Source organism: Hipposideros armiger, unplaced genomic scaffold, assembly GCF_001890085.2.
Source record: "Hipposideros armiger isolate ML-2016 unplaced genomic scaffold, ASM189008v1 scaffold_3, whole genome shotgun sequence".
NCBI classification, from domain to species: domain Eukaryota; kingdom Metazoa; phylum Chordata; class Mammalia; order Chiroptera; family Hipposideridae; genus Hipposideros; species Hipposideros armiger.
In genome coordinates, this window is record NW_017731353.1 from 2,448,740 (window position 1) to 2,463,534 (window position 14,795).

The following is a 14,795-nucleotide window of genomic DNA, read 5'->3' on the forward strand; positions in this document are numbered from 1 at the left end:
CTAATAGCCCTGGGTGTCCTGGGTCCAGATGGTATGAAGCAGCTCAGGGAATCTGCCCAGGTCCTGGCATTCAGAGGCTATAGGGAGGCACAGAAGTGTGCCCATGGGTGAAACTGACATATACCACCTGTCCTGGGTTGAATAGTGTCGTGTCCCCCCTGAAATTCATGTCCACTGGGAACCTCAGAATGTTGCTTTGTTTGGAAACAAGGTTTTTGCAGATGTAATCCAGTTGAGGTCACATCAGATTAGGATGGGCCCTAATCCAATGACTGGTGTCATAGAGGAGGAAATTTTGGACACAGACACGCACAGAGACCCAGGGAGAATGCCATGTGACGACAGCAGCAGAGGTGGAGGGGTGCAGATACAGGTGAAGAAATGCCAGATCGCATGCTGGTAGCCACGTGAAGGGAGGAGAGAGGCAGGGAACAGCTTCTCCCTCAGACCCTCCAGAAGGAACCAACACTGCCAACACCTGGATTTCAGACTTCTGGCCTCCAGGACGATTAGAAATGAATTATTGTTTTTGGCCATTTGAGTTTGTGGTGAGTTGTCAGCCCTAGGAAGCTAATATCCCACTTGCTTCAGTTGTTTGTTATTGGGGTAACGGGCATAAATCACTTCCCAAACCATTGGGTTTTGGCAAATTGGCCCCCCCAACCCCGAAACTGCTCTCTCAGCCTGTCCAGGGTTACCCTTGGGACAGTGGCCTGGGTGCCCTCCCAGGTCCTCATTTCCATTCAGCTGGGAGAGGAACTTCTCCACACAGAAGTTAACCCTGGAAGGTGTTGGAAGGTGGCTGACGCGCGGAACCTTCCCAGCCTACCTTCGTCCGGTTCCCCTTGTTCTTTCATCCCTCTAGTCCAGCGGTTCTCAACCTTTCCCAGGGGTCACCTAAGACCATCGGAAAACACATATTTTCTATGGTCTTTGGAACCGAGACACCGCTCCTCTACCCGTCTCCAGGCCCACATGCAGATATGCCCACATACTAGTACCCGGCGACCCCTGTGAAAGGGTCGTTCGACCCCCAAAGGGGTCGCGACCCCGCTGCTCTAGTCTCTCCTCAAATGTCACCAAGGCCTTCCCTGATCGCCCTATTTAAAATGGCAGCCTGTTCCCTGACCTAACCCAGCCCATTCCTCATGCCATTTTATTTTTCAACCCAGCACTTTTCACCATCAACTCGACTGCTTGCTTTCAGTTCTTGGTTTATCTTGTTTCCCCCATCAGGGCAGGGTACGTGGCTTTCTTCACTGCTGCTCCCAGCAGGTGCTGGGCATCCACTCGGGGCTTAATAAATAGTTACTAGTCGAATGAAGTCCATCCAAACCCTTTAAGGTGTGGTAGGCAGAATTACACACACACACACACACACACACACACACACACACGCACGCACGCACGCACGCACGCACGCACGCGCGCGCGCGCAAGGACACCCTCTCCCTAATCCCCAGAACCTGCGAATTAGGTTACATGGCACAGGGGGTTAAGGTTGCAGATGGAATTAAGATTGCTAATCAGCTGACCTCAAAACAGGGAGATGATCCTGGGTTACCTGAGTGGCCCCAAAGAATCACAAGATCTTTCCATGTGGCAGAAGGAGACAGGGAAAAGGAGATGGTTCGAGAGGGACTCAGCCCCGAGGTGGCTGGCTTTGAAGACGGAGGAAGGAGCCACCAGTTAAGGAATGCAGGTGGCCTCGAGGAGCTGGAGAAGGCCAGGAACAGGCTCGGCCTTGGAGCCTCCAGAAGGAAGCAGCCCTGCTGACACCTGGATCCGAGCCCAGCGAGCCCCATTTCAGGCTTCCGACCTCCAGGTCTGCCTGGAAGGGCTGTTTGGGAAGTCAAATAAGACAGGAAATGGAAACGGCTGGTCCTTAATAAACAGTTTTATCTCCCAGCTCTGTCCCCATCCAGGATTCCAAACACACAGTGTAATTTCCGCCTGAATGCTTCTCATTCCAGCCTCCCAGTGAGGAGGCTCATTGCTGGCCTGGGCTCTCCAGCGTCTGAGAGGAAATCCAACCCGGAGGGTGGGTGGGGGGTCTTCGCCCTCTTTCCTGAAGCTAGGCCCTTTCATCGCTAAGTGCTGAGAGGGACATTTACTGAGCACCAGATGGGGCTCTGCCCACACAGGACGCCATGTAGCCCTCAGCAGTTCTACAAGGTACTGCTGCAGCAGTCTCCATTTCACAGACGTGGAAACGAAGGCTCCGGAAAGGGAAGGGACTTGTCTAGGACCTCACCATAAGTAAGGTGGCCCCCTGGTGTGCTGCATGCGTGGGGGTGAAATAGGGTGCGCTGTGCTGGGGCTGGAAGCAAGCCATGACCCACTCATGAGGACCTTCAGGGAGAGGCAACAGGTCCCTGTCTGCTCTCGTGGTCCAGGAGGCCAGAGAGAACCTGGGAGATGTGGGGCAGGCCTCTGCTTGAATCCCGGCACCAGACAGTGTGATCTCAGGCCAGTCTCATGCCTCTCTGCGCCTCCGTTTTCTCACAAGCAAGACGGGCACAGTGCCTTCCTTCAGCTCAGAGGGGAAGGACTCGTCCAGGTTCATACAAGGTAAATGCTGAGCTGGGACTCAAACCAGCTTTGCTGATTCTGAGGCCATGTTCTCACCTTTGGTTCTCGGCTGGGCTGCCCTTGGTCCTGATCTCACCGGTCCGATCAGGTTAGAATGTAGGGGAAGGGTGAGAGGAGGAGCCAGTCGCATGCTGGACCCAGCTGCCCACGTGTGGACCTTGGTCGCTGGCCTCCAGGGCTGACAAGGAAGCTGAAGTGCAGCGAGGTCCGCTCACAGTGGCTGGAGAGGTCACCCAGGGCTGCATGGCGGGGCCAGCAGGAGGGGAGCGATGGAGGAGGTCAGAAGGAACCAAGAATGAGGAAACTGAGGCCAAGGAGAGCCAGAGGCCTGCCCCAGTCCCCTTAGGGAGTAAGAGAAACCTAGGCCTCCCGCTCTCGGCTTCCCATAACACAGAGGTGGGCGGGCAGGGTAGTGGCCACAAAGACATGATCTCTTTTGGCCATCGGCTGTCGCCCATCAGCACAGCCCCTGTGGCCCGGGAGGCACCATCATCTCCCCACAGCAGTTCTGGAGGCTGATGGGAGAAGGCACTGGCTCCACCCACGCCCACCAGGTGGGGCACCTCTGCTGCACCGAAGAGCCCAACCCCCACCCCCTCATTTTGCAGAGGAGGTCGCTGACACAGGGCAAGGGACTTGCCCAAGGTCCGCGCAGCAGCTTCTCTTCTCTGACTGCGCGGGCTCATGCCATTCGTATTCGTTTCCTATGGCTGCTGTTACAAATTGCCACAAACTTGGTGTCTTAAAACAACACACATGTATTCTCTTGCCGTTCTAGACGCCCGAAGTCCAAAATCAACTTCCTGGGCTGAAATCAAGGTGTTGGCAGGACTGGTTCCTTCTGGAGGCTCTGTCGGGAGCCCATGACCCGCCTCTCCCGGCTTCTGGAGGCCACCTGCATTCCTTGGCGTGCGACCTCTCCCTCCCATGTCTCCAAGCTCTTGCTTCCATTGTCCTGTCCCCTCTTCTCTAGTCAAATCTCGCTCTTCTCAGGACACTTGTGATTACATTTAGGGCCCACCTGAGTAATCCAGGAAACACACACACTACATGTAGGCAACATCAGAAATGAGCTAGAAGGCTGGATTCCGAAAAAGCTTTAGGTGGTTGTATCTATGAGTGGTGGGACGGTGAATAATTGGTGTCATCTTTTTGCTTATCTGCCAGTTACATTTATGTACAACAAACATCAATTATTTGCATAATCAAGGTGAAATTTAAAAATGTAACAATCTAACCAAAACGAACCAGAATCCTCCTGATTCTTGAAGCCCTCCTGACTCCCAGGGAGGAGGGGGCTCGCCTTTCTCGTGATTCCCTTCCCTTCTTACTTCCTGGAGCTCCTGACCGTGAGCTCTGGAAGACCAGCTGGAAACAGGGCAGGGAGTGTGTTCTGAGAACAGACAGCACACCCGCCCCTCATATGTTGACTGGGCACATCGACTCTGTGCAATCTTCTCATCCCTGATGGTACTAATCCCATGGAGGTTAACTGACCTCCAAGGGCTGGCCCAAGGATGAGCAAGGATGGGGTTTGCCCAAGGTCACAGCAGGCAATGCAGGGTTCCCACCTCAGGCCTTCTGCCACCATCAAGGCCATAGGGGACATGCCATGACCTGAGTATAACCAAGATGGGGCAGGGGGTACTGGCATGAGGTCCTTTTCCCTAAGAGGTGTGGCTTTTCTTACCTGCCCATCTTCAAACCCTTGCATGCCAAACCCACTTTACCGATGGGCAAATAGAGTCCCCAAGTAATGAAGACGGCCCAGAGGAGATGCAATTCCAGAGTTGACCACAAGGTGGCAGCAGCAGGCCATGGTCCCACCACCCACAGGGCTTTGCATCCTGTGGGAAAACACTCCTGGGGGCCAAGCCAAGGAACAAGGAAAACTGAGGCAGGGTTGTCACCTCTTCTGGGAGATACTCTGAAAAAAGCAGAGCTCACTTGGTGTCCCATGGTAGCCTTGGGTTGACTAGCCAGTCTCCAGCCCAAGTCACAGAGAATGGCTCTAGCTAGTAGCACAGTCCTTGGGCTTTTCTATTCAGAGGGTGGGGATGACGTAGGCATGCTCCTCTGTGCCTGCAGCAGCCCCAGAGGAAAGGCCCCAGTCAGGAGTCGGGCCCCTGTCCCCAGCATGGTTCAACCACTAACCGTACCCTCTTCTGCAAAATGCGGAGACAGAAGAAAACATCTCCGTGCTATGTGAAAACAGGGAAAGGGGAGATGGCTAATACCTGGGGCCTCACCTGCACCCGGGCCCTCCTTCGTGGAACTGGGCCTCCAGGGGAAGCTGAGGCTGGGGATCACAATAGCTGGGCTGAGCAGGGCAGGGAGCACAGGGCGGGGGTGGGGGGGCTGTGGCAGTGAGACTCTCCCCTGGTCACAATGTCATGGACAGAAGGTGGACACCTTGTCCCAAGCCGGGCACATCAGATGCTCCCTTTGGGGAATTTGGAACTAAGACAAAGTAAGGACAAGTCTGCCTCCTTGAACAACTGGAAAGGTACCAAGTAACTCCCGGTGAGATTCGAGGATGGCCGGAAAAGGCTGGCTGTGAAGAGAAGAGAAAGTGGGATGCAGAACAGCAGGCCCCCCATGGTGCTCCTGGCCTAGTTCCTGTCCTGCTGAGGGAGGCACCCCAGGCCCCCTGGAGCAGGAACAGCATTCTGGACACAGTGCTGGCTCTGGGGACCCTGATACCTGTTGGCCCCTCGGAGGCAGCCTCCAGGGCTCCTTATGTCACAGGCTGGTGTGGTCTCGGGATTTGGCTTGTCTCCTTCCTCCCACAGCCCCAGGGGGACAGGAAGGGAGACCCCCCTCGCCCCCCCCGCCTGGTACTTCACAACACAGGCCGGGCCAGTGGGCTGTGGTATGTGTGTGCAGTGGCGCACTCTGCAGCCGTCAAGAATGAGCCAGCGTGACCTGTGCTGACAGACAGATGGTCACAAGAGATTGAGAACAGGCAGGTGGCAGACCGGGTCTGCTGGAGACACCAAGGCCGCTGATTCCAGAGGTTGTGCTGTCTGCCTCCAGAGTGCTCATCACATTTTCACCTTATTTACATATTTGCTATTACAGGGTACATGAATTCTTTTGTATTTAAAAAGTAATAAAAAATAAAATGTAAATACCCTCCGGGGTGGGTCTGGGAGGGTTGCCCAGTCAACTCCCAACAGAGAGGGCCCAGTGGGTGAAGGTGGGTGCTCTGGCTGTCCGTCTGGACTCTGGAGGGCTGCCATGGTGGGCCATCGTGCCCCTCTGCCAAAAGCAGGGGGACAAAGGCCTCAGCCCAGGGGGCACCCTGTTCAGAAGGGGGTTCCACCCACAGACCCCCTCACGCCCAAAGCTGGCTTCTCTCTATAGACCCCATCCCAGCGTCCACCCCTGTAAGATCCCAGGCCTGGAATTGAAACCCGGGGGTGGCCACCTGCTGCCAGGGGACCCTGCAGGCCACTGCTCTCTGAGCCTTGGTGTCCTGGTCTGTACAGCAGGACTGAACAACTCCGGCCCCTGCTCTGAGCCCAACATCCTTCTGCGCACGTGACCTGCATCTTGTCGCTGAACCCTCACAACTTCCCCATGACTATCATGATGCCCATCTGGCAGACGAGGAAACCGAGGCTCAGAGAGGGGGGCTACCACCCACAGTCCCACAGTCAGTCCCTCAGAGACCGCACCCTGGACCATCTGAGCCTCCCTGTTGTCCGAAGGATCATGTGACATGAAGCCTGTTAAGCCTTTCACTCCAGGCCTAACAGTAACACTGGACAAACAGTAGTTACCAGCAGGGCTGGGCTTGGCTCCATTCCGAAGCCATCTGAACTGGCAGCCACGTGCAGCCCCTGCCACAGAGCTCACTACGGCACCGTCAGGAGGGGAGCAGCAATCTTTTTATTTCAAACATGACGCAGAATCCTGGGGGTGCTTGGGAAAAGCAGGAACCAGGGGAAAACCATGGATGGGGCTCTCTCTAAATGGGGTATCCCTATTTCCTTTGTCCAGGAAAGGAACCCAACTCAATTCCCACCCATAGGGTGTAAAGGGGGCAGCCACTGAGAGCCCCAGAGAACAGGTGAAGAGCAGGAGGCCCAAGGCGGGGGGAGGAGGGGTAGGTAGACCCTCCATGCCCCTCAGGGAGCTGGGAGGGGAAATGGAGCCTGGGCCTCGCCCCCCAGTGTCCCAGGGCCCCAGCAGGCATCCAGTGTTAGAAGCAGAAGATGCTGGGGGGATGGAGGTGGGCAAGACACAGAATGATCCTGACCCCCACACACACACACAGCATTGCTGCCCACATGCTGGCTCAGTGACCATAGTCTGTGGCAGCCAGTGTCTTCTGCTGCATCCCAGTTCCTCCCAGCAGGGCAGCTCAGCTCACTCACTGGGGGGCCTCGGCGATGGCCTTCTCGACCCGCAGGTACCAGGGCTGGATGCGGGTGTGTTGCATCAGGTCGTCAAAGGCCTCCAGGCCCTCCATCACACGCAGCACGCCATATACTGCCTGGGGTGGGTACAGAGCGGGCCATCCAGATCCACCCCGTTACCTGCCAGCTGTGTGCCCTGGGCCCTGTCTCCTTCCCCTCTGAGAGCTCTGAGACCCGAGACCCGCTAAAGGGCTAATTGCACACGCAGGGCTTTGAATGAAGTGCGTGGAACGGCTGTAGGTTTGCCTGCCCACGCCGACACGCCCTTTCTAGGCACACTCCCCCCCACCCCCCCTCCACACCAGAGTTTCCTCTGTGACAATGCCTGCCCCCTCTCTAAGGTCCTGAGATCTCCCCATCACCCAGCTCTGAGACCTGGGCCTGCCAATCAATGTTCCACCCTGGCTGCAGCAACTGCTTCATGATGGACGTGGGGCCAGGGTTTTTGCTGGCGGGGGAAGGCTGGAGCACTGGACCAGGCCGGCCTCGGGCTAAGGCCAACTGCAAGGAGTTGAGAGGCAACACTGGTAACACCACTTGGGCCCCTGGACCCAGCCAGGCCTGAAGCCAACCCTTCCATTGAACTTGTCAGTTATGGGAACCAAGGCAGTTCCTTAAGCCCCTGACAAAAGACACAGCCAGGCACGTCTGAGGTGGGGGAGCTGGGAGATGTAGGTATTGCCTACATCTGGGCTTTTCCTACCTGGGCCTCTCTGACCCCAAAGACAGGCCCCTCAATCTGGGCACCCCCCACACACACTCACCAAGTCAGCCAGGTTCGGCTCCTGGCCCCCCATGAAGGGCCGGTCTTTGCCCACAGCTGCCACCCACTTATCGGCAGCCTCATAGAGGTCCTCACGTACGTTATCCTGGAGGTGGTGCCTGGGCAGGGAATGAGAGGAGTCCATCAGGGGACTCCTACCCCAGCCGAGGTGGGGACAGAGGGAAGGCTGTCGTACATACACACACACACGCACGTCATCACCTGCTCTTGAGCCGCTTGCTGATGAGGTACATGGCAGCTGCACCCAGGTACTTCGCCATAGCGCCCTCCACGGCCCCAAACTTGCCCTCCCTGACAATGTAGTCGAAGGAGGCCAAGGCCTCGGCAGGCGTGCGGTACACGTTGGGGGAAATCAGGTGCACCAGCCAGTCGTCTGCCCACTGCCGCCACTTCATCTCCTCCCTGTGGACAAGCAGGGGACAGAGGGTGGGCCAGGTGGGTTTCCTAAGCTGGGGCCTGGGACGTGGGGGAGCAGACCCACTATCTAGCTGTCCCCGTGTGCAGATGGGAAGCTGAGGCCTAAGCAGCAGGTCCTGACGGAGACTCAGCCCGGCCTGTGGCTCGGCCCCAGCCCCTGTGGTTTCCCACGCTGCTTCCCCGTAACATCGTCTCTCAGCCCGGTCCTCTCTGGGGAAGACCCCCGCCCTCGTCACCTCCCCGAGGCCGGCCCAGCCCCACTCACGTCCTGGCCTCCTTCCCACCATACATTCGCTGGGCCTCCTTCTCGTCTAGCATGAGCCAGTACTTGTTGCAGAATTCGGTCACCTCCTTGCCCTGGTCATTCATGGCCTTCATGGGCGGATAGTAGGTGATGATGTCTTCCAGGGGCTGCCTTTGGGAGACATCCAGAGTCTCACCCCAACTCCCTCCTCCAGGAGACTGAACCCTCACCTTCTTAGGACGAATATCCCCCTCCAGCCTGACCAAGCCCGGGGGTGGAGCCAGGACCCAACCATAAAAGCTTTCCACCCTCTTATAGGTGACACAGGAGGTCCTGCAGCAAGAGGGACTTGGGGCAGACACCAGGAGCACTTCCCTGACAGAGGGAGATGTGCAGAGGAGAGGAAGCGGGGAGTCTCAGAGCAGCACACCCACGGCCCATTCTGGAAATGTGAACAACAGCCCCAGCCCGCTCCCCATACACAAACTCAGGCGAGGCCTCCTCGGAGATAGGAGGGACAACTTGTGACGCCTGCCTGGGCCTCCGAGGGGCTCCTTACCCCGACACCAGGTAGGTCTTAAGGGCACTGATGATGACAGAAGAGTCGTTCAGTTGTTGCTGGAGGAGAAGAGGTTGGTTTACATCATAGGTGGGGGTCAGGAGCTGGCTGGCCCTGGCAGGATCGCAGGGGCCACTAACACCACCAGTGCCCAGGCATTCCACAGCAACCGGTCCGGTGGAACCGGGGCACTGTTTATCCACCCCTGGGGGCTTACCCCTAAAACCAATGCCCACTGAGCTCTCCCCTCTCCCCGGGATACACTCCCCACTCTCAGGATGGCCTGTCATAAGGGCCCAAGTGTGGCTAATGGGGAGGAGGGTCTGGGCCCTGCCCACCCCACCCACCTGGCCTTGTGAGTGCCGAGGGGCAGGGTGGACTCCAGAAGCTACATACTAGGAGCCAAGCACTGTCCCAGGCATTCCCTACAACCCAGAGAGTGTGGTCCTCTGTTAATTAATGAAGAAGCAAGCCCAGAGAGCCTACGTGACTGGTGTCAAGTCACACAGCCAGAGGGTCAAAGCCACACCTTGAACCCGGACTACCCTGATTTCAGAACTCACATTGTTAAGCTCTGTGGTGCTCTGCCTCCCTTAGACCAGGCTGGTGTTTGGTATTGGTGGGAAAGGAAGGCAGCCTATATTTACTGAGTATCTACTGTATGCCAGCTATTTTCCCTTCCAGGGCTGCAGAGCACAGCCTGACTCGGGGGTACTCCAGGACAACCCGGGACATGGCGGGGGCTCCGAAGCTCACCAAACTGTCTCCTTCCTGGGCCAGCAGGATGGGCACCTTCCTGTAGGAGGAGAACTTGATCTCGGCCCTACGCACGGGGTTCACCTCCACCACCTGGTAGGGCAGGGCATGGAAGTCCAGGAAGGCGCGGACCTTGCTGCAGAAGGGACATGTTTTGTACTGGTACAGGGTCAGCTGCAGGCGGCCAGACAGGGTGAGCTGGGTGGGGAGCAGAGGGAGGGGGGCTTCTGAGGCCTGGTACCCAGGGCTGCCCCTAAACCCAGGCCCTGCCCCCAAGCAAACTTGTTTCCTAGGGGAGTCTTCTAAGATGACCCTGAGAACATTGGGAGGAATGGGGATGGGGAGGTGGAAAGCCCAGGCTCAGCCCCCATCCTGAGGGCTCCCAGGCAGGAAGTCTGTGTAGGAGAAATCTGATCTCTGTCCTACACTAGACAAAAACCTCTCCTCTTCCTCCTGTCCCAAAGGGACACCAGATACCCCCAGGTGTGCCCTCCCAGACGCAGAGCAACCGTTTCAACTCAGAGTGCCCATCCCCAGTCCCCCAACCCCAGGGACTTCTAGGTGAGGGGAACAGAACAACCCAGCCAGTAGCCCAGTGATGGCCACAGTGGGGTCTGCCTCAAATCTCCAAGGGGGTAGGGTAGCATCTGGGCCATGGGCCTGGATCCTGGCTTTGTTTTTCAGCAGGAAAGCCCCAAGTGAGCTTGCTGCATATTCATGTTTGACAAGTCACCACTGCAGTCCACCACCCTCAATGTTCAGGTGGGAAACAGGCTGGACCCGTGGAGGTGGGCGGGGAGATACAGAGAACTCCACCCACCCGTTACCCTGGGTCCAGAAAAAGGCACCTGTGGGTGAGTGGCGGGATCCTAGCAGAGTAAGGCTGTGCTCATGCTGTGTATAAAGCATTTCAAGGGCAGCTGGGCCACCCCTCTGGCTCGAGGGGCACTTCTCTGTCCCTCCCTGTCTCAAGGCCTGCAGTCCAAGGGTCATCGGTTGCATAAAAATACTACTAATAAATAAATACACAACCTTAGGATTTAGGGATGATGCGAGGGGCTCGACAAAAATGTTTGGAAAGTGATACACTGAAAGAGGCTTTCCCTTTTCTGTGCTCTCCAAATCTTCCCAAAGTCTTGAACCAAGTTACAAAAACGCCTTTAAGAGAAAGATAACAATTCTAGTTAGCGGGCATCAGTAGCACCCCCATTTCACAGATGAGGACGCTGAGAGAACGGAGACAAAACCAAGGCACTCTCCCAAGGTCACCGGCGGACCGAGGAGGCGTTTCCTGACCCTGCCGCTTGCTAGATGTCCCGCAGTTCGGAGCTGACACCACAGCCCCTTCCAGCAGCTCGGTCCAGCTCAGGCTTACCTGCGCGGCTGAGCACTTGGCGCGGAGATCCTGCGCATGCAGGTGCCACCGCGCCGTGTAGTACAGCCCCATCGCGCCTCCCAGGGCCAGCGCCGCCGCCCCCAGGAGCCGCGGGTTTCCCTTGCGGGCGGTGGCAGCAGGGCCCGGGCCTCCTGCCGCCCCCGCAAAGCCGGTCCGGCTCTGTGCGGGGAGACCCTGCACGAGGCGACCACCCAGCCTCCAGGCCAGAGCGCGCCCGCCTGGCCACAACGCCCGTGCAGCCTGGGCCATGTTCGCTCTACCGGCTCCGCGGGCGGGCGCGCGAAACGAAGAAGGTCGGACTTAGGCTTCCCTTAAAGGGCAGGGTCTCTCGCGCCCGGCGGGTTGCCAGGGGTGACAATGACGCCGCGCGGGGAGTGGGGTACTGCCCTCTCCGTTTTGGGCGTGCTTACCCGGCGCCCAGCTTTCATACACCTGGCATCACCGCACCGGGGATGTCTAGGAGTCACTAAATGCTCTTGCTTCTGAACATGTAGACCTAATAAGTCTCGGTGGTGACCCGGGCCGAGAATGCAAGGAATGCCTAGGTACTAGTCCCGGCTGGGCCACGTAGCTCCCTGTGTGGCCTTTGAGACCCATTGTGGTTCGTAATAAGTGGTTAGTAATTTCTACTTCATGCACCCAAATGAAAGAGGCTGAACGCTTCGGAGTGTGAGGGAAAGGGTCATGGCTTCGGATCCTTAAAGGCGGCGGAAACGACCGTGGGAAGGTGCCAGCCAGTCGCCTTCTTTCTGCCCTCCCGCACCGCTGCACCATTTCTCCTATGACCCGAACCATAAAAACTTCTCTACACATTGGGGACCTTAGAAGCCACGTGTTTCCGATTTCGCCCAGCGGAGGCTCAGGTTCGCCCACCCGCAGGTACCTATCGGTAGGATGGGGCAAAATGGGGGTCCCACGCTGCCCCCCGGCCCTCTGCAGGGCTCGCTACGCTATTCCGAGCTGAAGGCCCGAGCCTCCACCACCTAGGCTTCTCGGAGGGCAGCCCGGGAATGGCCCCGCCCAGCGGCCGGGAGAGGGGCGGGGCTCAGAGAGTGGGCGGAGGTCTGAAGGCGAAACAGATTGTGGACTGGACAGGGGGCGGAGTTCTGCTGGAGAAGAGGATTGCGTTGATGGATTCAAGAGCATTTATATACCTCAAAACTTATCAAATTGCTCAAAAACCGCAATGAAAGGAGCATGTCAAAAGGTCCTGGGATCTCTCAGTGGCCAAAGCTGGAACAATCTGAGCAACAAAATAAATGAGTTTTGGATTATACCCGAAGTATAAAATAAATATCCATGCGCCCATTCTGATACAAATAAATGATTGAAGTAATAAATAAATGGGGGTGGGTGGCTGGGTTGGCTCAGTTGGCTCAGTTGGTTAGAGCGCAGTGCCCATAACACCAAGGTTACTGGTTCGATCCCCACATGGGCCACTGAGTTGCGCCCTCCACAACTAGAGTGAAACAACTGCTTGCCTCAGAGCTGATGGGTCCTGGAAAAACACACTGTTCCCCAATAAAATTTTAAAAATAAATAAGGAGAAGAGAAATCTCTCATGCAGAAGAATTCCAAATAATTTATGTAGACACCCTGCCCTCTAGGAGATGGAGCAAAACTCCCTCTCCGTAGGTGCGGGCTGTGGAGGGTGACTTCCTTCCCAAGGAGACAGTTTGCAAAGGGAAAAGAAGAGTAACCTTACAGTGGAGACACCTGACAACACACCTCAGCCAGGTGATCAAGGTCAACATCAGCACTGATCAGACATGTGATTAGTATGTGGTCTTCCTCGTAAAACCCATAAGCTCAGTCTAATCATGAGAGAAACTCCTGACAGTCCCAATAGAAGGATATTCTACTAAATATCTGAGCAGTACTCAAAATTGTCAAGGAAAGTCATCAAAACTAAGGAAAATCTGAGAAACTGTCATGAGCCCAGAGGAGCCTAGGGACATGAGGACAAAATGTAACATGGTATCCTAGATAGCATCCTGGAACAGGAAAAGGAGATTATCTGAACACTAAAGAAATCGGAATAATTTATGGGCTTTAGTTAATAATAATGTCTCACTGGTAATTCGTAAATTGTAACAAATGTACCATACTAATATAAGATGTTAATAATAAGGGAATCCCAGGGTATATGGGAACTCTGCAAACTATTTTCATAATTTTTCTATAAATCTAAAACTTTTTTTAAGGGTTTTTGTTTGTTTAATACATCTGAAAAGAATGCATATACAAAGAATTGAGACATGAGAAAGCATTGGTTCAACATTAATGAATCTATAAGAAATAGGATTTGGGGAAGGTGGAGATGATTACCTAAACATTTTTAAAAACTGGAAACTGCACCAAAATAAGCTCATAAAATCCCTATTAACACTTATGAAGAGTCTTCATAAGACTCTCCCGTGACTTTTATTAAACTAGAGAGCCCCAATTGGCTGCTCTAGAGTTCCTCATGCAAAACAGAAATAAGGGGATTCCCCTGTGCCGGGGTCCTGCCTCTGCGTTCCAGAAGAACAGTTCCTGAAGTGGGGGGGGGGGGGGGGGGGGGGGGGGGGGGGCGAGGTTTAAGGAAACAAAGAGACAAAGAGACAAAAGGGGGTCCGGGAGGACACCAGTAAATACTGAAGCCCCGAGTTTATTTCCCACCACCAATATATGCATCCAGAGTACTGCAAAACGACAGGGACAACTATGCATTACCTCACACAAAAGCAGATCACTAACCATCTACTGGAGACTTAAAGATCAGAGGGACCTTAAGGGATCAGTTTCCCAGGACACTTTCTTCCATTAACCCAGATAGCCATCTATCTATAGTGTCTCCTAAGGAACCGGCCATTCTCACCACATGCCTCAGCTTTCAGTAAGCACTCTCCAGGTGCAGAACAAACAAAAAAAGAAGCAAAACAATTTAAGCTTCACCAAAGCCAGTCTGCATGGCTCCCAACACCCCTGACTGGTCCCCATGTTAAATGTTTTCCCCACCCCCACCCCACCCCTAGCTTCTTAATGAAGCAGGTCTCCATCCTCATAACTTGAAAGAGGATGTGAATCATTCCACAGACATCTGTCTTCTAGCACCACCCCTCATATATACCAGGTCTTCAGCTGTGTTCTAGGAACACCATATCATACACCATTAAGCTGCACTTCTATGCTGAGCCTGTAAGACAATGACTGACAGGGAAAAAAACTGTGTTGTTTTTTTTAAATTATGTACTCAATCTATTTGGTGCATTTCAAAGGTGCAATACTTTTCTTCATTTTATCAGTAAAAGAAGTTAAAAATTAACTTCACAAAAAAAATCAGCAAATGGCTAACAAATTTCCTTGAAAGTCAGTCACATATATAGCGCATCCTAGAAAAGAGGCGGGGCAAGACAGGTTCCACCCACTCTCATAAGTTTCATCAAATACTGGACCTACTCAAGGGTGGAGAGAAAAGGCAACTTTCAAAAAGGAGTATGTTATTAAATGAGGCATTTACTATACTCCTTCCTAAGAGCACCAGGTGGGGAACATGTTTTCTAAACGAGATCAAGGAAGTGGAATGTGAATCACTCCATCCTCCTCCCCCTTAAGGGCTGTCTAATGGTTAATGAATTTTT

General features: G+C 54.8%; 1 protein-coding gene and 1 long non-coding RNA gene across 5 annotated transcripts; one reads left to right on the forward strand and one right to left on the reverse strand.

Moving 5' to 3' along the window:
- The first annotated feature begins 343 nt into the window (after window positions 1–343).
- On the forward strand, window positions 344–5,683 carry LOC109379993 (uncharacterized). Its single transcript, XR_002123333.1, has 3 exons — window positions 344–548; window positions 1,546–2,571; window positions 3,371–5,683. It is a non-coding gene; the product is annotated as an uncharacterized LOC109379993 (long non-coding RNA).
- Window positions 5,684–6,463: 780 nt separating this feature from the next.
- PTGES2 (prostaglandin E synthase 2) lies at window positions 6,464–11,457 on the reverse strand. 4 transcript variants are annotated; one of them, XM_019637080.1, is made up of 8 exons: window positions 11,152–11,242; window positions 10,809–10,934; window positions 9,777–9,974; window positions 9,021–9,079; window positions 8,483–8,632; window positions 8,002–8,202; window positions 7,781–7,898; window positions 6,464–7,093 (listed from the first exon to the last, which is right to left on the reverse strand). In XM_019637080.1, exons 5-8 carry the CDS (start codon window positions 8,593–8,595, stop codon window positions 6,971–6,973), a joined length of 555 nt encoding a protein of 184 aa, XP_019492625.1. In that variant the 5' UTR covers window positions 8,596–8,632; window positions 9,021–9,079; window positions 9,777–9,974; window positions 10,809–10,934; window positions 11,152–11,242; the 3' UTR covers window positions 6,464–6,970. The 4 variants fall into 4 exon arrangements, with proteins under 4 accessions (XP_019492625.1, XP_019492598.1, XP_019492617.1 ...); XM_019637053.1 differs by lacking the exon at window positions 10,809–10,934 and having other exon boundaries at window positions 11,152–11,457; XM_019637072.1 differs by lacking the exon at window positions 10,809–10,934 and having other exon boundaries at window positions 9,777–9,912; window positions 11,152–11,284.
- Between the last annotated feature and the right edge of the window lie 3,338 nt (window positions 11,458–14,795).

Coding starts and splice junctions, on each gene's coding strand:
- PTGES2 (XM_019637053.1), bottom strand. CDS start 11,421: ATGGCCCAGGCTGCACGGGCGTTGTGGCCAGGCGGGCGCGCTCTGGCC. Junction 9,975..11,151: donor CCAAGTGCTCAGCCGCGCAG/GTAAGCCTGAGC, acceptor CTCCCCACCCAG/CTCACCCTGTCTGGCCGCCT. Junction 9,080..9,776: donor CCCAGGAAGGAGACAGTTTG/GTGAGCTTCGGA, acceptor CTTCTCCTCCAG/CAACAACTGAACGACTCTTC.